Genomic DNA, 22,689 nt, shown 5'->3' with positions numbered 1-22,689 from the left:
TCTATTCAGCATTGAGATTTTGGGTGCCACATATAGAACTTGGCCCTTAACAAATACAAAATGTCATTGCCTGCAACAAGTAGTCTTTATCCGCCAAATTCTTTTCCTCAAAGCCCCCTTCACCTTCTTGTTTCTCAGGCTGTAGACCAGTGGGTTTAACATTGGGTTAACTAAACAATAAAACATTGCTAAAATTCTCCCATCCGCAGAGCCTGTATCTGGCTGCAAATATACGAGCAAGACAGTCCCATAGAACAAGGTAACAACAGCAAGGTGAGAGGAGCAGGTCGAGAATGCCTTGCTTCTTCCTTCTCTGGAATTCATCCTCAGCATGGTAGAGATAATATAAATGTAAGTGGAGAGAATGACCAGTAATGGAATGAGTATTACCACTACTGTGACTGCCATACAGACTATGTCATTAAAATAAGTGTCAACGCAGGACAACTTCAGTACGGGTGGAATGTCACAGAAGAAGTGATGGATTACCTTAGACCTGCAGAAAGGTAAACTAAATATGAATATGATTTGAACTAACTGCAGCCCCGCAGATATAACCCAAGAACCCACAGCCATAGAAACACAATTTCTATTGCTCATGATGGTGGAATAATGCAAGGGGTTGCATATTGCTACATAGCGATCAAAGGCCATGATACCCAGAAGCATGCTTTCCTCACTGCCAAAACTAAAAGCGAAATACATTTGCAAGGTACATCCCAAGAAAGAGATGCTTCTATCCTCAGACAAAAGATTTGCCAGAGATTTGGGGATTACAACTGATGATAAAGAAATTTCCATAAAGGATAAATTCCTGAGGAAGAAGTACATGGGCGTATGAAGGACAGGGTCCACTGTAAGGATGGTAAGGACGAGCAGATTTCCAGTCACAGCAAGCACATAGAAGAGGAGCAATAACACAAAAAGGAATCGCTGAATCTGTGGAGAAAGGTCCGAGAACCCCAAAAGGATGAATCCACTCATAACAGTCTGATTTTCAGATGCCATTAATTCACCATTTAACCTAAAGCAGAGAGAAAGGTGAGAATAAATGTCTTTGAACCCTGCCATCATGCTGCTTTATGTAAAAGCACCATATCTAGAATTAACTAGAAGAATAACTACCCCCTTTTTACCAAGCCAAGGTAGAGGTTTCAACCGTAGCCCAGAACGTTATATGCTCCGACGTTGCTCCAATGCTCATAAAATTCCTGTGAGTGTCGGAGCAGCATTGGAGCATTTAGGGTCTTGGACTGTGGCAGAAACCTCGATTGCAGCTTACTAAAAGAGAGCCTAAGAATGGGCCTCTTTACTAAACCCAATAGTCTGATTTGAGGTGGTAAATGTTCCAACACCCATAGGGGCTGAAATCGCATCGGAGATTTTGCTGCACGGCACTCACTAATGCCACTTTGTAAAAAGAGGGCCTTTAATTGTACCATGCTCAAAATTTACAGAGAATCCATCTTTTTGGTTACTTTGGATTTTTTTTTTTCTTTTACGCTATTACATTAAAGAATAAACTTTGAACAGAAATTCAGTTACTAACAGCATTCTAAAATTAATATTACAAGAAACAAAATGCATATTTTAGTCCAAAATGATTCATTCTTGCCCAGAAATAGCTAAGAAGAAAAAAAAAAAAAAAAATTTTCATTGAATCAGGTTGGGCAAACTGGATGGACCATTCGGGTCTTTATCTGCCGTCATCTACTATGTTACTATGTTAAATGTTCCATATTTTTGTATAACTATCTTGTAGCGAGAGCTGCTCTACTTGATTGAAGCTTATCTATTTATATATTGGGATTTATTAACCGCCTTTATGAAGAGCTTCACCAAGGTGGTGTACAGCAGGTATTAATTCAACATAAAACTTACAATTTTGTTAACAGCATAACAGAAGTAAAAAGAGCAGCACGAGCCTTTCAAGCGCTGCTCCCTGTGCTAAAAACTCTTATCGCAGTTTGATAGAAGAGCCCCATAGTTATCAATAACTGGTACAGCAGGAGAAGCTGGAGTATAATAATTGTTTTTAATGAATTGGATTTGAGATATCATGATTAAGAATTGCACAGCGGGGGAGAATCTGCAAATCTGAGTCAGATTAGAAGATCTGGATGTTCATCTAATGCCAGGCTAGAGATGACAGAGAAATTAAGACACGGAGACAACATTATGAATTTGGATACACGTGAGGCTGTTATAAATCTGGATATTCAGTCATCCCACCCATTAAATTCATTAATATTTTTCTTTCTCAGATCCTTTTATTTTTCTCTTATGATTTAAGCATCTGAACCTACCTTAGCGTTCCTTTTATAATCTCTAAACTGCAAACATTTTTGCAATCTGTTTTTAGTTCATTGCATTTTCAACCTGGTTCGTTAAAAATGAGATATTTCAATAGAATTTAATACCTTTTGGAATGGAGCTCGATCACCTTTTAACCTTTACAGCCTAGGGACTTCTGTAGTCTTGAAGCTCAGATCTTTTGTGAAGGCTCATGTTCAGTTTAATCCAAATGGATGCATCACAGACAAAATAAACCCAGAGAAAATAAAGAAATATAATAGAAAAAATGTATCTTGTACCTGTGTTTGAAAGAGTTGCATAAAAATCCTATAGAAGGTCTTTTAATGATGGTTAATGCATGTTATCTGCTACAGCACTGATTTTATTCCTAAGGGACCTGCTGCGAATAAGAGATTTTAAAAAATGGCACCCTGTTGGAAAAGGGACTTAGGTGGTCTCAAAATTTCATGTAGTACCCTTCAGTTTGCTGGTCTGTAAACTGGATATTTATTGCATCAGCGTTTCGCTTTCTATCTATAGAGAGAATTATTAGCATTGTAATTAACTTCTTGCTCTTCCTTCTCCCTGGGTTTTAATTACTGAAGAGTGTTTGTTTTCAATAATACTTATTGGAAAACTGTGTTTGAAAATTCAGATTTGAAAATAGCATACATAACCAGATAGGCCTTGATTCTATAAACAGTGCCTAGCTCATAGGCGCTGTTGAGCGTAATTGTCTATCATTTACTAGGCGCCGTTTATAAAACCATGCCTAACGGCTTCTAAGTGTTCCTAGGTGTAAGTAGGTGTTAAAACCTTAGGCACACTGCTATTTAGAGGCTGATTCTTTAAACGGTACCAAAATCAGCCGGCACCTAAAAAAATAGGTGTAGGCCAATTGTCAATAACACTTAGACGCCATTTACAGAATCGGAGCTAGCAACACCTATGTAAAAACGTAGGCACCTGAAAGCCTACATTTCAAGCACCTACGATTTTTCAGAAATAACACGTACGCCCCCTCTTTTTCTTAGGTGCTCATAGGAATTCTATGAGCATCGGAACTGTTACTGCCATGGCTGGCGCAAAAACAAAAAAGCACTATAGTTTTATAAAAGTGGTGGTGGGGAATATGTTAGTGCCTATAAAGCACCCTTATAGAATCAGCCCCTCAGTATTTATTAAAGTCCATAACCAAAAAAAGAGAGGGTTCAAGCAAGTACGAAGAAAACAAAACAAACAAAGCAGCACAAGCATCCTGAAGAATATGAACAGATTAATTTAATACATGTGACCTGACACAGCCCGTGTACCCTAGGCTACTGAACTAAAAGTATATAAGTGGCATGCCCAAAGAGGAGGGAGGGAGGAGATGGACTCATGAACAGAAGCTAACTACTTTGTATGTATGTGTTGTACTCTGTTGCTGTATTTTCTTGTTTCACGTGAGCTGCCTTTTTGCTTATTGCTAATAAACCTAAATTATACCAGCAATTGGATTGTTGCAAGGTCAGTCAGTTTATGATAAGATCTGCAGCCAATCTTATCAGGACTCACAGTGGAGTCTTTAGATTTCTAAAGACTTTTTTGTATTTTGCTTTTTCAGCATTTGACCCTTGATACACCGAAACACGGCCCATGTCAGCTCTTAATAAATGATGTTTGGTTGCCCAGGCTTGAAGGCCCTTTGGCCTAGATCGGGGTGGGCGACAAGATCCAAAATCCAGTTGGGTTTTCAAGATTTCTCCAATGAATATGCATGAGATCTATTTGCATGCACTGCTTCCATTGTATGCAAATAGATCTCATGCATATTCGTTGGGGAAAATCCTGCAAACCCGACTGGATTGCGGCCCTCATTGCCCATCCCTGGCCTAGATTATCTATAAGGTGATGATATTGGTTGCCACCTAAAAAACAGCCACCAATCGCATGTCAGTGACATGGCACCCTATGGAGAATCGCGTCTCTGCCAAAATTGGACCCAGAAACATAGGCCAGGGTTTTCCAGGCCTACATTTCTGGCACATATTTTTGCCATGAATCACACCTACATAGGCACTTTAGGCCACCTAATACCACTTCTGGCATTAGCCATGCCCATAGTGGTGTTAGGTAGCCTAAAGCTCCTAAGTAAGCAAGATTCTAGTGCCAATTTTTTAGGCATCAGTAGGCACCTTGAAACTGAGTTAAAAACATCATTTCAATGATGTTTTTAACTGAGTTTGGGCCTAAAAAATTGGCACCTGTTAGAGAATCCAGGACTTTGTGCTTTCTTCTGTGTGGCTTGCACTTTAGTTCCCTCTCTATTTTGCTATTATAAAAAGTATGTGGCAGTTGCAGTGTGCGAATTTTAGAAATGGGCGTGGCCAGGGCTGGATCGTGGGTGGATCACGGGCATTCCTAATTTTTCACATTGTTATAGAATGTGTCCAATCCATGCACAACTTTAGCACAGGTGTTTAGGCCTGGTATTAACCGGCCTAAATGGGTATATATAACTTTTGTACTGCATACAGACACTAAACGTGATTCTTTAAAAGGCGCACATACCTTTTAGACTCACGCTAAGCATAATTCTGTTTGGTACTGATTTTGTGGCCACTACTGTATATATAGAATCAGGCCCTCAGTGCTATTCTATAGAAGTGCATGCCTTACATAGAATAACATTTAGAATGGATCCTGCACTTAACTTTTGAGCCGCGGGAAACGAGAAGATAACAACCATGAAGAACAACCAAAGTGAATCAAAGCAGAGTGGGAACACACAAGGCATGCACAGTCTTTCTGAGGTGACTGCATACTTTTGTGATCAGTATGAAGTCCACGGCTCTGGTGTTTATTTGTTTGTTTGTTTGCATTTTTAAATCATGCAAACATTAGAGATACACTAATTTGGAACAGACTCCTGATGAAGGCTTTTGCCGAAACGTGACCTATGTTGAGTTTTGTTTTGACGCTAAAGAATTGCTGTGAATGCCAATGACCAGATTAGGTACACAACTTTTCAGAACATCCCTGGCATGTGCATGGCCATGCCCTTTTTGGAGATACGTGATATGGTAATTAGGTGCCATGACTTATAGTATAATATGCATCTAAGTGCATGCATACATTTTAATCTCTGCTAATTAAAATCAATAATTAGTTGTCAGTACCCAACCATTGATGGTTCAGAGCTCATTATCCAAGTGCATCTCAGAAGTGCATTAAAAGTTGGGAGTGCAACTTTGGGTATATATATAGAATCCAGGAGAATACATAATGCATCTTTATAAAAGATCATTTAAGAAGGTATCTACGTGACTCTCTTAAATCAGATCTTAGGTGTAATTTTGGACCAGAATTTGACTATGAAGAATCAAGTTGATGCTCTACTATGGAAAGGTTTTCTCATATTATTTAAACTACATACCATTAGAGTATATTTTTAATGTTTCATAGTTCAGATTGTTGGTACAATCCTTGGCTCCGAGGCAACTTGACTACTATAATATTGTTTATTTGTTAGGCACTTGAAAAAACCTTTATAGATTACGCATTATTCAGAACGCAGTGGTCCGACATGTTTTTTTTAATTCTTTATTCATTTTTATAACTTACATCAAGTGTAACAAAAAGTAACATCATTTTAACTTAAAATATATCACTTGAAATTCTATAATTCATCCAAGTCAATATATTTTATCCCATTCCCTCCCAACTCCAATATATCATAACACATATATCATATAATAAAGACTTTCCTTTCATTCAAAGCAGCTAGTGAAAATTCAAAAAATTACACCCCCCCCCATTATTTCATTTGTACTAACCAGGGAAATGATATTTATTCATTGTAATAATTTGTTAATGGCATCTTGAAATTTATTAAAATTTCCTTTCTGAAGAACTAATGTTCTTTCCATTTTATAAATATGACACACTGAATTCCACCAAAAACTATAATTTAATCTACTCCAATTTTTCCAATTGCATGCTATTTATTTTTGGAAGATATTTGGCTCTTAGCCCTCATAGATATGCCAAATAATACTGTATCATATGATAATGCCACATAATTTTCTAACAAACTATTAATTTGGCCCCAAATTGATTTCCAGAAAGCCATAATAAATGGACAATAGAACAATAAATGATCTAAAATCCCTGCTTTAAGATGACAATGCCAACATCTATCCAACTTAGAGCAATCTAATTTTTTTAAACGAACAGGGGTCCAGAATTCTCTATGCAACAGGAAAAACCATGTTTGTCTCATAGATGCAGACATCGTACATCTCATCCTCCAAGACCAAATTCGTGGCCATTGAGACGCAGTAATTCGATGCTTAATCTCAATGCTCCAAATGTCCTGGAGATCAGTCTTTGGTTTTTTTATTCATAAATCCAGATATTAATTTGTACCACTGAGTGGCCTGTATCCCAGGAAATCCACCTGAAAGCATAAGAATTCTAAACTCTATTGATTATTAAGATTTTTCCATTCAGGGAACCCCACCAGAATGGCCTGCTTCAGTTACATCCATCTAAAATTTTGTGATTTATTAAGGCCATATATATGTTGCAACTGGTTCTGCTCCAGCCTTAAGATCCTGATGAAGGGTTTCACCCGAAACCGGTTGATCCAATGACTATTCTGGTCTCCTGCAATTCTCATTGACTTCATTTGGCTCGCTTTAAAAGCTAAGTTGGCTGTGGTTTCATTTTGTATCTTGGGGATTAGGCTGGGGAGGACTCTATGAGTGGGTTTTCAGTGTGATTCACTCTCTCACTAGTTCACTGTTTGTGACTTATTTATTGTTATTAATTCTGCACAGTTGATTTTGCACACTAGGGACGCCCGATGATGGTGTGCAGGCGGGGTGATTCACCTCCGTCTTTGTAGTGGAAGCGCTGGAGTTTGTTCTCCCGTCGCTAATAACCTCACACTGAGAGCGTCCCTACTCCTCAATTGACATTTGGTATTTGTGTGGTTTGGTCTGTTAGTAGTGATTAGCTGATAGACACACTCATAGAGTCCTTACTGACATCTTTTGCCTTCTTTTTTGTATCTTTTTAAGCACCTTTTGGCAAACGTATAGGAGTTTATAGTTTAGTATTATATAAAGACATGTGGAGGGGCATTTGCAATATTATGTCTAAATATGATTTGGAACATTTTCTGGAAAATGTCCAAAAATCCAGCAGCCAGGAGCTCTATGCACCAAGTACACACATATGACTTCTCTCCAACTGGAAGATAATCAAACATGTGACACTCAGTTCAAAAGACTAGAGAGCCCCCATCTCGCTGCTGGCATCTTAATATTGGCGATTTCTTTGTTCACTTGCCAAGGGGGTAGGAATATGTGCACTAGAGTCTCCTAAGATTTCAAGTTATATGTCAGGCCATGCAAATATTTAGATTTTATAATTATTATTGCTTTTTAAGGTTATTAGTGTGTTTTCCTCTATGGAATTAATGGACCGTCGATCTATCCCAGTTCTATCCCAGTTCTTATGTGTCTTATGCTGGTGACTAAGTTAGGAGTACTGACCCGGTATTCTATAACTGTGCAAAATGCTTCTGAGATGACCATGCTCCTTCCATGGTCACGCCCCCTTTAAAGATGCATACTATGGGAGTTAGGTTCATTGCCTTATGGTACAGCGGACAGCCAGAGGCACATGCTACTATTGAGTGCCAATTAGCACCCAATCATTGATGTCATTAAGCTTTTTAAGCAATAAATTGGTGTGCATATCTTGAACATGTGCACAATCTTGGGTATACAAATCTGGTCACCATAAAGTATATAGAATTCAGGCCATGTCTAGCCAACTGCTTCATGAAGGATTTCAAAATACTTATGTCATGCTTCTCTTGGCATGTGGTAGAACCCAGGTAACCCATAGCTTGGCATTTTCTCAATATGCTCTACAGCTGTGGAATTTGCGGCTTATCCTATTACGACACATGTTGAGGTCAGAATGTCATAAATCTTAAATGGATTACTTTTCAAGCCTTCAATACCATTTGAAGAATTACTTTTGCCCTGGCTATGCTCAGTTAATAATCCTGGTCATGGCCCTAATATTGACCGGACCCAGATCACTTCTGGCAGCCTGCAAAGTCTTGCATATTCAGCGCCAGAAGCCAGATTAGGTCTGGCACTAAATATATGGATCTCATTCAGTCCATGGCATTCTGCACATTAAAAATTATTGAGTGTCTCAGACTAAATATTGACCCCATCATCTCAAAATGAATCCAGATCTCTACTAAATAGTATTGCAAGTCTTCTAAATAAGGTGTCTTAGCTTGAAAAGAGACAATAGGTTTTTCCATATTTTTCTCTTCAGGGATCCTTTCACCTCTTTGCTCCTCAGGCTGTAAATCAGGGGGTTTAACAATGGGTTAATTATGCAATAACATACAGCAAAAACTCTCTCATCTACATAGCCCACACTTGGTTGAAAATAGACGAGCATAGCAGTCACATAAAATAAAGTAACAGAAGTAACATGAGAGGTACATGTTGAGAAAGCCTTACTTCTCCCAGTTTTGGAATTCATTTTCATCACAGTGGAGAATATGTAAATATAAGAGGCGAGAATGATCAGGAAAGGTAGGAAGAGGAAGAGGAAAGCGGCTGTCATCCGGATTATATCATTCAAATAAGTGTTAGTGCATGACAACTTCAGTACAGGTGTAAAATCACAGAAGAAATGATGGATTTCATTGGAAATGCAAAAAGGTAAACTGAATATAAAACTGACCTGTCCAATCTGGAAGAGAATGCTCATAATCCAGGACCCCACAGCTAAATAAACGCACCTTCTATTGCTCATAATAATGGAGTAGCGCAAAGGATTGCATATTGCAATATAACGATCATAAGCCATGATACATAGAAGTATGCATTCCTCATTCGCAAAAAGAGCAAAGAAATACAATTGGAAGGCACATCCCAAGAATGAGATGCTTCTATCCTCAGCCAAGAGCTTTTCCAGTGTGTTGGGCACTATAACAGTTGTAAGAGACATTTCTACGAAGGATAAATTTCGGAGGAAGAAGTACATGGGTGTGTGGAGGACGGGGTCTACAGTAAGGATGGTAAAGACAAGCAAGTTTCCCAAGAAAGCGAAGATGTAGACTACAAGCAACATCACAAAGAGAAATTGCTGCACATGTAAAGACAGGTCCGAGAATCCCAGAAGAATAAAGTCAGTCTTGAGGGTCTGATTTTGCAGTGCCATTTCTTCAGTGTTTAATCTGAAGTGGACAGAGACATTAGAGCTTAGTAACACATTTATTTTTTATTACTTTTTCTTTATTTAATTACAGTAATTACACACAAAGCATTAATCTTTGAAAAGAAAATTAGAAACAGATACAGCCAATTTTTACCATTGGAATGTAAATTGAAACAAGGAAAATGCCGACTTAATATATAGTCCACAATTAAGGAGAACAAGAAAAGGAATTCCCTTTCAGGAAAAAGAGCAAATACAAATAATTATTAATGAAGAATAGAGTGGTTAATTGACTGCTTAATATCAGACATGAGTAACCCTGATCTCCCCTAAGTAGCATCAGAAATACCTTTTCCTTCTAAAAAGAAATGCAACTGATTTGGGTCAAAAAAAATATATTTGTTCTGCTGATAGGTAATGAAACATTTGCAAGGGAACCTCAACTGAAAAGAAGCTCCCAAGGAAATAACTTTAGTTCTATATTGTAAGAATTTCTTCCTTCGAATTTGAGTCCATCTTGAAACATCTGGAAAAATATAGACTATTTCTCCCAAATAAGAAATTTGCTTCAAATTAAAGTATAATTTCAAAATCATGTCCTTATCATGAAGGAAGACAAAGGATACTATCAAAGTAGCTCGACCCAACAATTCAATTTCAGAAGATTCCAGTACCGCCGATATTCCTAACTGTTCTTGTTCTTTTTCCTTTTCCTGAACAGTCCTTTTTAGGAAATAAATCTTTTGTATCAGCGGGATATTTAAATCTGAAATTTTCAAAATAGAAATCAAAACATTTGTAAAAATCTCTCTCAGGGTCATGAATTTGGGTTTAGGAAATTTAAAAAACCTTAAGTTCAGACTTCTAGTTTGAGTTTCAAGATTTTCAATTTTTTGCAGATAGAGAGCTTTGTCTATAACTTGTTTGTTCAAAGATTTGATCTCCGAGATAGTTTTCTCAGTCACCCCTATTTTCTGATTTTGTTGTTGAATCTGAGTCTCAAATTGGTTAATTTTTAACGGAAGCTCAAGTGTTAATGAAATAACGCTGGTACATACCAAATGCAAGTTTTCTATTGCTGACCAAAGGGAGCCCAAAGTTACCACTAGCACTTTGAGAAGCAGCTTGAGTTGGGTCAACTGAGAATGATTTTGTTCCAACCGCGGAGCTCTGCCATGGCTCGAGTCTCCTCCTGACTCACCACCGCTCTCCCTCAGTGCTCCTTCCGCACTCGGCTTCAAAAAGATCGATACCGTTGAAGCTTCCGCCTCCAAACCTGCAGGCTGCAAGGACTCCACCCATCCCTTCGATCCCAGTGGGCCGGAGGTTCGTCGCTACCGTGTTTCCAGGTGCAGGGGGAGGGTCAGGTCCAACAGAGCTCAGTGAGAATTCACTGACAAGGTTGAGCCTTTCCTGTGGCTCTGCTGCAGATACGCCCCATGCTGAAGGGACTGTAAAGGAAGTCATTAGAGTCTGGCACAGTGTGGACGTAGCTGACAGAGGTAGAGAGGTGATCTTCTGCATTCCCCTTCTTTTCAGCATCAAAAACAGGTAATGGTAACAAATTTAAAGACCGTAGTAGTCCGCTGAAACAGGAGCTCACAAACACGTGTCCTGCTCTGTCGCCATCTTAACCTGCTCTCCCTTATTAACACATTTCTTAACTAGAGTGAGGATCTAGTAGCCATTTTGTTTTGGGATAAACAGTGGCGTTTACAAGTTGGATATCTTTAATTGGATCAGCTTAAAAATTAGCATGTTCTTGAATTTAAAGGAGAAAATGTTTCATGCAAATGAAGTATGTAGTATGCTCTCTGTCAAACGTGTCCACTAAGATCTAAAAAGAGAATCTATTCTGACATGAGTTAGATCATTAATGCTGGTTTTAACTAAACGGCACTAGAGGTTTTTAGCCTGGGCCAGAGAGGCAAATGCTCCGGCGTTCATAGGAATTTTATGACCATCTGAGTATTTACCTTGCCATCCTACACAAATGTCTCTAGAGCTGTTTAGTAAAAGGAGCCATAGATTATGATTTTCATCCTTAGCATGTTTGAGGAGTCAAAATGCAAAGAAAAATGTGATTCAAATGAATGCATCTGACAATGAATTCTCATTCTAAATTCTTAAGCTGCATTCAATGAGATTACAATGCATTCAAGCTCTATAGATACATCAAATTTGGTCTTCCATATTCATTCATTTGTGTCCTATATATTCATGACTTTAACCCATCAACTCATGTATCGATATATCCTTATTTTATTTTTATAGCAACCATGTCATATTGTTCAGGATTTCCTCCTGTTGTTTTCTGCAGTGCAGTGATGATGTACAGGACGTCAAGTTTTTAATAAACAATCATAAAAAATGAGCATAAAACAGTTTGTTTCCAAAAGGACTGATAAGACCGGACCCGACACGGTCCGTGTTTCGAAGAAACTCTCCTTCCTCAGGGGTCCTAGCAAGTATCAGAACAAGAAAACCTGATGGATAACAACTGATAAAAAAACAGGACACAGCGATACAAAACGAAAAATTGTCGTGTTGGGTCCAGTCTTATCAGTCCTTATGGAAACAAACTGTTTTATGTTCATTTTTTTATGATTGTTTATTAAAGACTTGACGTCCTGTACATCATCACGGCAGTTTCTGTTTTTGTTCTTCGTTCTGCAGTTCAGTTTGTTCTTTCTTCTTACATAACAACTGTAATATTAGACTATATTAAAAATCCATCAAATCCAGTATTCTATTTGCGGTTATGGACAATCAAGATCAAAAGTACTTAATGAAATCTTGATGAATAAATGGATTATATCACGTTGTCTATTTTGTTGTATCATTTGTATTGACTTACATTACATTACATTAGTGACTTTTATTCCGCCATTACCTTGTGGTTCAAGGCGGATTACATAAGAGGTTATCTGGCCATTTCCAGAAGTGTTAAAAAGTAGAGCGGTTGAATATATATCATTATTATTGCATGTATGTTCTACTGTAGTTTTGTATTGTGTACATGTCTGACACTATGGACCTGTTTAACGAAGCCGCATTAGCGGCTGCGCTGCGGTAACGGCCCCGAAGCCCTTAGAGATTTAAAGGGCTTCAGGGCCGTTGTAGCGCAATTTCGTAAAACAGGGGGATATATATTATTTCGGTTACAAGGAATTAATTGGCTACCTGCAAGTTTATCACATGAGTGTTTTTTTTGTATTACGCTGGCATTTTGTATTACTGTTAGCACAAAGGTGAAGTTGAACATGTTGTACACTGCCTAGCGTGAATGTACCTATATGTGATTAAAATATCTTAATAAATAAATTAATTCAGCCCTGCTTATGCTCAAGGTCAGGCTATGGCTTTCTCCAAGTCTATTCAATTAATATCAACATATGGACTTTCCTGGATTCTGGCCAATCCTTTCTAAAACTCAGCTATGCTAACTACTGTTACCACAGCAACATTACAGAACTTAATTATGTGTGGTTAAAAATAATTTTCTCTGATGTCTTTTTAAATCTATTTAGTAACCCCATGGGATGTTCCCTAGTCTTTGTACATTTTTGAAGAGTAAATTAGTGATTGGAGTTTAGCTTTCTCATGATTTTATTGACTTCTCTCATATTTCAGCTGTCTCTTCACTGAGCTAAAGAGCCTTTACCTCTTTTTACTCTTTCTTTTGATTGCTTTTTTTGTCCACCTTTTCTCGTTCTTTTTTGAGATGTGGTGACCAGAACCATAGGCAGCAGAAAGCTGCTTTGTTTTGGAGGGCCCAGGAGCTCTGCCCTGGCACAAGATCTCTAAACAGCTCCCGAGTCCCCTACCCACCTCCTCCCGGTGCTTTAGTTAAATCTTCAACAGCCACCGCACAGCATCCATGAGCAGGCCTGCACCAGGAAGTAATATGAAGGGTTCCAGGGCAAGCCTGCTATCTGACACTGCACAATGGTTCATAGACATAATCGCGGAAGACAAAGGCGCGCGCCGACAACTCAGCGCAAGATGGAGGCGCACGCCGAAGAAAATTACTGTTTTTAGGGGCTCCGATGGGGGGTTTTGTTGGGGAGCCCCCCACTTTACTTAATACAGATTGCGGCGGCGTTGTGGGGGGTTTGGAGGGGTTGTAACCCCCCACATTTTACTGGAAACTTAACTTTTTCCCTAAAAACAGGGAAAAAGTGAAGATTTCAGTAAAATGTGGGGGATTACAACCCCCCAAACCCCCCCAAAACGCCCCCACAACGCGGCGCGATCTGTATTAAGTAAAGTGGGGGTTTCCCCCCCCCCACGCCTCCCCGTCAGAGCTCCTAAAAACAGTAATTTTCTTCGGTGCACGCCTCCACGCTGCGCTCAATTGTCTGCGCGCGCCTTTGTCCCGGCGCTTTTTTGACCTGACACCCTGCACGATGGATGCACGGTGGCTGCCTGAAGATTTAAGCAACACCACCGGGAGAAGGGTGGGCGGAAGGACCACACACACACACACACACACACAAAAAGCAACCGAGAATTCTAGGGGAGGCCATGGCCCCTGTGGCTTCCCCCGTTCTGACACCTATGACCAGAACTTTACACAATGGTCAAACTGAGGTCACACCATAGAGCAATTCAAAAGTATTATGTTGGGACTGAGGGGTACAGATAGAAGCAGAGGTAGGTTATAGAAATGGTCAGGAACCACTTCACAGGTCATAGACCTGATGGGCCGCCGCGGGAGCAGACCGCTGGGCGCGATGGACCTCTGGTCTAACCCAGTGGAGGCAACTTCTTATGTTCTTATGTTCTTCTTATGTCCCTGTTTAATTCTCCATTCCTTCCTTTTTTATTTTATTTATTTGATTTCACAAAAAAACACAAGCATTCAAACAATAAAAATAGGAAAACATCAAGAAAGAGAAAAACAATTAGCATTCTTTATAAAAATATTAGGGTCAATATTTGACTGGCGGTTGTGAGCATTTTGCTCACCTTTGATGGACTTTTTCTCAGATATTCAAAGCCAGGCTTTGTCTGAATGACAACGAAAAAGGAGTAGGGAAGGGACAGAGTCAAACCGCTGCAAGGACAATCAATTTATTAAAATATCATATATTCATATCAATGCCTGCTATAATTTTATGCCTGTCATATTTTATGTACATGACATATATGATATGAATATATGATGTTTTAATAAATTGATTGTCCTCGCAGTGGTTTGACTCTGTGTCCCTTCCCTACTTCTTTTTGTTGTCATATTTTTGAGCCAACTAACACATGCAGTATAATTTCGTTATAACAGACTTCAAGGGACCTGGAAAAATGGTCCGTTATATCCAGGGTTGCATTTTTTTAAAAAAAACTTTATTTAGGGCAACTTGAAACAACGTAAATCGATGAACAACAGTCACTGCACAAGCATAAAAAGCAACATCAAGAACAAAACTAAGCAAAACATTGGTATGGCACGAAATGATTGCAAACCAGAACACTGTACTGGAAAGGAAAATACGCTGTCATTTTTTTTCTGGGCTGCATTTTGATACTATATCATCGGCATGTCACCTGCATGTCCATTATACCCAAATAAAACTACAGCTAAAAGCGGCTCTGGGGACCAAAATAGTTGTCCATTGTATCCGAAAGTCCGTTATATGCGAGTCCTCTATATCCGATGATTTTCTGTATGTGTATAATGGCGCTCGGCCGGGACCAGCGGATCTCATCCGCTATAGGCGAGGTTCCATTCTAAGCGAGTCCGTTATAACAAGATTATACTGTATACGCATGTGGTACAATTAAAAGCACAATCACCTGCAAACAATCTTGATGAAACAGAGAAATCAAATATGTTAGAAAAATGAATGTGTTACCTGACATTAACTGGATGCTACACGTATCCTTTATCGACTTCTCTGATCTATTTAAAGGAAAAATGGCAACTTATTAGACAAGGCCACATGTGGTCTCAAAACGTCATGCTTTCAAATATCAAAATCCACAAAGATTCTTCTTAATCAGGGTAAGGTAGTATGAATCCACTTTAAAGATGAAATGCGGAAAAAAGAACAGGGAAAAGAAAATAAGGTGGTACCTTTTCTTTACTGGAATAGCTTTATTTTTTGACAAGCTTTCAAAAGCAGAACTTCAGGTCGAATATGAGCAAAACATGACAAAATATCAGGATATATATACAGTAAGTGAGGCATGAAAATCAAACTAGTGACAGTCTCAAGGGAAGGAGAACAAGTTAACCTTTTATCTACGTATATTTGCCTTTTTGAACATGCAGAAAAAGGGAACTGATGAAGGTCAGGTCCCAATATTATAATTAATTGTGCATGCTTCTTTCCCCTGGATATTATTTATTGAAAACCTCTTTATTAAAAAAAAAAATTAACCATCATACTTTCTGTATGAATCATATGCAGCTCAATGTATTTCAAAGGCTTATCCATGATCTTTATGAATAAAATCAAGCTTTAGCTGTGTAGGATAGCTTCTCAGTGCTCGAGTTTTTGTTAGTGTGTTATTTGCCCAAATGACCCCTGATGCAGGCTTTTTGATTTGCCGAAACACAGTACTGTTTCGGGTCCACAGTCGATGGTTTTCCCTTTGTATTGGAATAAACGAGTCTGTTTTTACGTTCTCGATTTTTTTTGTGGAGTGTTCATTGTCCGTTCCTACTGCTTTTTGTATGATTTTGAACTCGTGGGTTCTTTTCCTGTTGGACTTTTGTTGTTAGAATGGCTAGGGTTACCAGCAATTCGGATTTACCCGGACATGTCCTGGCATTTTGTTCGGGTTTTGAAAAGCAGATTGCAACGGGAGTGGGCATCCGTGCATGCGCAGATGCCACTTGGTGCCATCCCAAGCACATGTTGCATCCATGCATGCGCGGATGCCATCCTGACCGAGAACAGGCTGAGGGGGGTGGGGCTAGGGGCGAGGCTGTTGAGTGACATGGGCATGATGGGACGGATGGAACTGGGTGTGCCTTGGGCAAGATCTATGGGTCACCGATTGCATGTTGCATGTTGATCATGCAACAGCACTGATTAGAGAACTACACCTTCGGCAAAGGCAGATGCCAGATATAAGGCCAGGGTTTTCCAGGCCTTCATTTCTGGCACTTACCTTTGATGTGGATTGCAGCTCTGTAGGTGGTTTATGGTATCTAATGCCACTTCTGGCAATAGCCACACCTACATTGGCATTAGGTGCCTTAAAGCGACTACAAAGTTGCAATTCCAGCACTGATTTTTTAGGAGCTGATAGGCGCCTTGAAAATCAGTTTAGATAGGTTTTCACTGAGTTTGGGCACCTAACAGTGACTAAAAATCCGGTACCATTTAGATAATTTGGGCCTATATACCTAAGTGGATGTTCAGAATTTAAAAGAAAAAAACAATAGTGACAGCCTCAAGGGAAGGAGAACAAGTTAACCTTTTAGCTATAATCTAATCTGGATTCAGGAGCAATCACAGCACCAAAACAGTACTCCTAGATTTAATAGATGACTGCTGGAGCTACATGGACAAAGGTCAAGATGTACTTCTCATCCAACTGGACTTGAGTGCAGCCTTTGACACGCTTGACCATAAGATTATTTGAAATTGGAATCAAGAATTCAGCACTTTCAGATGAGGCTGCACCATGGAGTGATACAGGAGCATTATAACATTCTCAGTCTTTTTTAATAATTTGCTTTTTTGGCTGCCACCGCACATTGGACAGAGGATTTCATCGTATTGTCTCTGATGACACCCAGATCCTTTTCTTGGGCGCTAATCCCTAAGGTGGACCCTAGCATCTGGTAACTGTGATTCAGGTTATTCTTCCCAATGTGCATCACTTTGCATTTGTCCACATTAAATTTCATCTGCCACTTGGATGCCCATTCTTCCAATTTCCTAAGGTCCGCCTGCAATTTTTCACAATCCGCATGTGTTTTAACAATTTTGAACAGTGTAGTGTCATCTGCAAATTTTATCACCTCACTCATCGTTCCAATTTCCTGAACATTTATAAATAAGTTAAATAGCACCGGTCCCAGTACAGACCCCTACGGCACTCCACTGTTTACTCTCCTCCATTGAGAAAAATGACCATTTAACCCTACCCTCTGTTTTGTAATGTAATGTAATGTAATGTAATTTATTTCTTATATACCGCTACATCCGTTAGGTTCTAAGCGGTTTACAGAAAATATACATTAAGATTAGAAATAAGAAAGGTACTTGAAAAATTCCCTTACTGTCCCGAAGGCTCACAATCTAACTAAAGTACCTGGAGGGTAATAGAGAAGTGAAAAGTAGAGTTAGAGGAAAAATAAAAATAAAATAAACATTTTAACAAGACAGCATTGATCTAAATACTTTGGAAGGTAGAAGAGAGGAGAGAAAGGAATAGAAGCATGATGAAGTGATGAAGTGGAGCAAGTAAGTGTAGGAGGAGCGATTGACGTTTCCAGAAAGGGCTTCTTCAGGGAAGAGACTTGGCCGACAGTCCCAGGATGCCTATGTCTCCTCCCCTGAGATGTTCTCCCATCCATGCATTCCCTCCCAGACACACTGCCCGTGCCCCAGCCGCTCCAAGGAGGCTGCCCCAGATGAGGCCCACGGTGAATGCAGGATTCTCTCCGATTTTCTATCCGATAACCAATTCCTAATCCAAAGCTTAACTTTGCCACCTATACCATGACACTTTAATTTTCTCAGGAGCCTTGTGTGAGGAACTTTATCAAAAGCTTTCTGAAAATGTAGATATACTATGTCAACCGGCTCACCTTTATCCACATTCTTTTCCTGATAAGTCCTAACATTATATTTGCGTTCTAATTTGCCACTGTACACTGATCTGAGGGTTTGAACATATTTTCAGTGATTCCTAACGTGGAACCCTGCATCATTTTGCTCTTGCTCATATTAAACATAATCTGCCATTTTGATGCCTGGTCTCCTAGTCTCACAAGGGATCTGGGACAATTCAGCACATCTGTTTCAGTGAAGTTAGTTCATCACAGTCGATTCAGCATGGCGGTTTCACCACGGTCATTTTGTCGCTGGTAAAGCTGCCATTCCACCAGACAAATATTGTGGTAAAAGAGGAAGCATATGAAAGAAGGCTTGCCCACCCCACACTTGTATTTAAGTCCAAATTAGACAGGTGAAAGAAGATTTCTGGGCAGGCTTTCCCCCCCCCTTGCTGCTTCATGCACAATTGGACTGGTGAAAAAGGGTGTGGGGCATTACCCCCTTCCCCTACAGGTGCTTCAGACCCAATTTTTTGAAGGTTTGAAAGAAGGGGGCAATGCCCCTCTCACCCCCCATTGGTGCTTCAATGAAGTTATCTGAGACTGCAGGGGGATAGTATCTGTCAGACTCTTCAGTTCTTCAGGTAACCTGGGTGGGGGGCCGACACAGCGTGATGGGGCTGACACAGGATAGCACCTGTCAGCATCGGTCAGACTCCTCGCGAGCCTTCCGTTCAGGTGAGCTGGGTGGGGACCAACTCAGTGCAATGAAATGACTCGCTCTCAAAGGGCCACGATGAAACAGCTGTGATTAAATGTTCCACGCCGAAACGGCCGTGCTGAATCGTCATGTTCTGCTCACAATGTAATTTTACAATTTTGCACAATCCACTTTCAACTTAACAACTTTGAAGCACTTGCATCGACATATGTTTGATGCCTGAAAACTGGCATTTAGACATCCATATTGAATGGACTACCACAAAAGTATTCATGTCTCTTGTTTTGCCCTGTTCATAATTTAGTAAGGTTTTTTTTAAAGATGTACATGCTGGACATTGCCAGCACCACTGTTTTCTCTAAGCTGAGCAGGGGTCCTCCACCTACAGACCAACCAGTTGGGGGTGCTGTTTCACTGTCACATTTTCAATAAGGGACAGACAAGCTCATCAGGACTCTAAGGAGCCTGCTTATCCCTAGCAATTGAAAGTACAATAGTCAAGCACCACCTCCTACTAGCAGCAATTCAGCTGGAGGATTCCAGCTCAGTTTAGAGGGAGCAGTAGCCATCACTTGAGCATCTATTTCATATGTTTGGAACAGGTCGGATATCTTGCATATCCTATATTAAAATACGTGAGATATAGACATTTGATGCACACACTTGGGTGTTCATGTTCTGTGTTGTTCATATTTCTAAAAAGCTACTCTAAGGGACAAATTCTATAAATATTGCCCAAAATTAGGATCTGGACAAAATTGGCACTAAGGATACACACCTCTTATAGAATTGCATTTAAACACAGATCTCATGCCTAACTATGGGAACAAGACTTTTGCCTGCAGAAATCTGGTGTAAATGTGGGTTACCAAGTTAGGTGTGCTGACCCAGTATTCTATGACTACGAAGAATGCCACTGAGATGATCATGCTCTTCCCATGGCCACACACCCTTTCAAGATACACGCTATGGAAGATAGCATCCAGCCAGATGCACATGCAAATACTGAGTACCAATTAGCACCCAATAATTGATGTTGAACTTGTTAAACAATAAATGAGTGTGGTTATACTTATGGGTATCTTTATTTGATATACCAATATTGAATGCATTTCTTGAGCATGCACAAAACTTTGGGTACACAAATCTGATCACCATATGTAGAATTCAGCCCATGCCTATCCAACTGCTTCTCTTGACATTTGGTAGAACCCAGGTAACCCAGAGATGGGCATTTTCTTGTTATGATGTTATGATGTTCAAACCATTACAATACTTGTTGATGTCAGAATGTCATAAATTCTTAAAATAGTTATCTTTTCAAGCCTTCAATATCACTTGAAGAATTACTTTTACCTTTGCTATGCTCAGTAAATAATCCTGGTAATGACACTGAAATATTGACCAGACCCAGATAACTTCTGGCAGCTTGCAAAGTCTTGCATATTCAGCACCAGAAGCCAAATTAGGTCTGGTACTAAATATATGGATCTCATTCAGTCCATGGCATTCTGCACATTAAAAAATATTGTGTGTCACAGACTAAATATTGACCCCATCATCTCAAAATGAATCCAGATCTCTACTAAATAGTATTGTAAGTCTTCTAAATAAGGTGTCTTAGCTTGAAAAGAGACAATAGGTTTTTCCATATTTTTCTCTTCAGGGATCCTTTCACCTCTTTGCTCCTCAGGCTGTAAATCAGGGGGTTTAACAGTGGGTTAATTATGCAATAACATACTGCAAAAATTCTCTCATCTACAGAGCCTCCACTTGGTTGTAAATAGACGAGCATAGCAGTCACATAAAATAAAGTAACAGAAGTAAGATGAGAGGTACAAGTTGAGAAAGCCTTACTTCTCCCAGTTTTGGAATGCATTTTCATCACAGTGGAGAATATGTAAATATAAGAGGCGAGAATGATCATGAATGGTAGGAGTAGGAAGAGGACAGAGGCTGTCATCCGGACTATGTCATTCAAATAAGTGTCAGTGCAAGACAGCTTCAGTACAGGTGAAATATCACAGAAGAAATGATGAATTTCATTGGAATTGCAAAAAGGTAAACTGAATATAAAACTGACCTGTCCAAACTGGAAGAAAAAGCACATAATCCAGGACCCCACAGCTATATAAACACAACTTCTATTGCTCATAACAATGGAGTAACGCAAGGGATTGCATATTGCAACATAACGATCATAAGCCATGATACATAGAAGTACACATTCCTCATTCGCAAAAAGAAGGAAGAAATACATTTGGAAGGCACATCCCAAGAATGAGATGCTTCTGTCCTCAGCCAAGAGGTTCTCCAGTGTGTTGGGTACTGTAACTGTTGTAAGAACCATTTCTACGAAGGACAAATTTCGGAGGAAGAAGTACATGGGTGTGTGGAGGACTGGGTCTACAGTAAGGATGGTAAAGACAAGCAAGTTTCCCATGAAAGCGAAGACGTAGACTACAAGCAACATCATGAAGAGAAATTGCTGCACATGTAAAGACAGGTCTGAGAATCCCAGGAGGATAAAGTCAGTCTTGAGGGTCTCATTTTGCAGTACCATTTCTTCAGTGTTTAATCTGAAGTGGACAGAGACATCAGAGCTTAGTAACACATTCCATAACTGGAGTAAGGATCTAGTAGCCATTTTGCTTTGGGATAAACAGTGAAGTCAACAAGTTGGATATCTTTAATTGGACCAACAAAACAATTAGCATGTACTTGTATTTTAAAGGAAAGACCATTGCATGCAAATGAGATATATAGCATGCTCTCTCTCTCATACTTATCTACTAAGATCTAAAAAGAGAATCTATTCAAATTTGATCTAGATCATTAAATGATGATTTTCATCCTTAGCAAGGTTAAGAGGAGTCAAAATACAAACAAACATATGATTCAAATGAATTCATTTCAAAACAAATTCTCATTGGACCAGAGTAACAAATTCTAAATTCTTAAGATGTGTTTGGTAAGATTTCAATGCCAGTTATCAAATTTCCCCCAAAGTGCCAGCCATGAGGGGGTGTTCCCGGCCTAGGAGTCATGGTCCGGGAACTTCCCTTCTCACGGCCCGGTGCCAAGGCTCTGGATAGTCTCCGTAGCCCAGCATGTTCCCAGCCTTCTCTCCCTTTATCTTCCGTGAAGCTGAAAAAACTGCCGACCTCGGCAGTGATTCAGCTCCATCGCCCGCAGCTCCCCTTCCTTCTTTCCGTGTTTGCCTCTGCAATCCACCCGGGCGGAAACAGGAAGTTGCATCATTGGCAGACGCGGAAAGCAGGAAGGGGAGCTGCGGGCGACGGAGCTGAATCACTGCCGAGGCCGGCAGTTTTTTCAGCTTCACGGAAGGTAAAGGGAGAGAAGGCTGGGAACACCCCTCTCATGGCTGGCACCTGGGGCGGACCTCCCCCCGCCTCCCCCCTTGGTACGCCACTGGGTAAGTTCTAAGCAGCCCATTTAATACCTATCAGCATGCTAATCAGTTGTTTAAATCAAAACAGTGTGTGGTGCAGTGGTTAGAGCTACAGCCTCAGCACCCTGAGGTGGTGGATTTAAATCCTATGCTGCTCCTTGTGACCCTGGGCAAGTCACTTAATCCCCCACTATGCCAGGTGCATTAGATAGATTGTGAGCCCACCAGGATAGACAGTGAAAAATGCTTGAGTACCTGAATGTAAACCACTTAGGCCCTCTT

General features: G+C 39.9%; 3 protein-coding genes across 3 annotated transcripts; all 3 read right to left on the bottom strand.

The window, feature by feature from the left end:
- Window positions 1–63: 63 nt before the first annotated feature.
- Window positions 64–1,074, bottom strand: LOC117349619 (olfactory receptor 10A4-like). Its single transcript, XM_033923211.1, has one exon. The coding sequence runs from the start codon at window positions 1,072–1,074 to the stop codon at window positions 64–66; it is 1,011 nt and encodes a 336-aa protein (XP_033779102.1).
- Window positions 1,075–8,583: 7,509 nt separating this feature from the next.
- Window positions 8,584–9,540, bottom strand: LOC117349618 (olfactory receptor 10A4-like). Its single transcript, XM_033923209.1, has one exon. It carries the CDS (start codon window positions 9,538–9,540, stop codon window positions 8,584–8,586), a length of 957 nt encoding a protein of 318 aa, XP_033779100.1.
- Window positions 9,541–20,601: 11,061 nt separating this feature from the next.
- LOC117349617 (olfactory receptor 10A4-like) lies at window positions 20,602–21,642 on the bottom strand. Its single transcript, XM_033923208.1, has one exon. The coding sequence runs from the start codon at window positions 21,640–21,642 to the stop codon at window positions 20,602–20,604; it is 1,041 nt and encodes a 346-aa protein (XP_033779099.1).
- Window positions 21,643–22,689: the final 1,047 nt, after the last annotated feature.

This window comes from Geotrypetes seraphini, chromosome 16 (genome assembly GCF_902459505.1).
Source record: "Geotrypetes seraphini chromosome 16, aGeoSer1.1, whole genome shotgun sequence".
Classification (NCBI taxonomy): Eukaryota; Metazoa; Chordata; class Amphibia; order Gymnophiona; family Dermophiidae; genus Geotrypetes; species Geotrypetes seraphini.
This window is presented reverse-complemented; position numbering and strand designations above follow the sequence as displayed.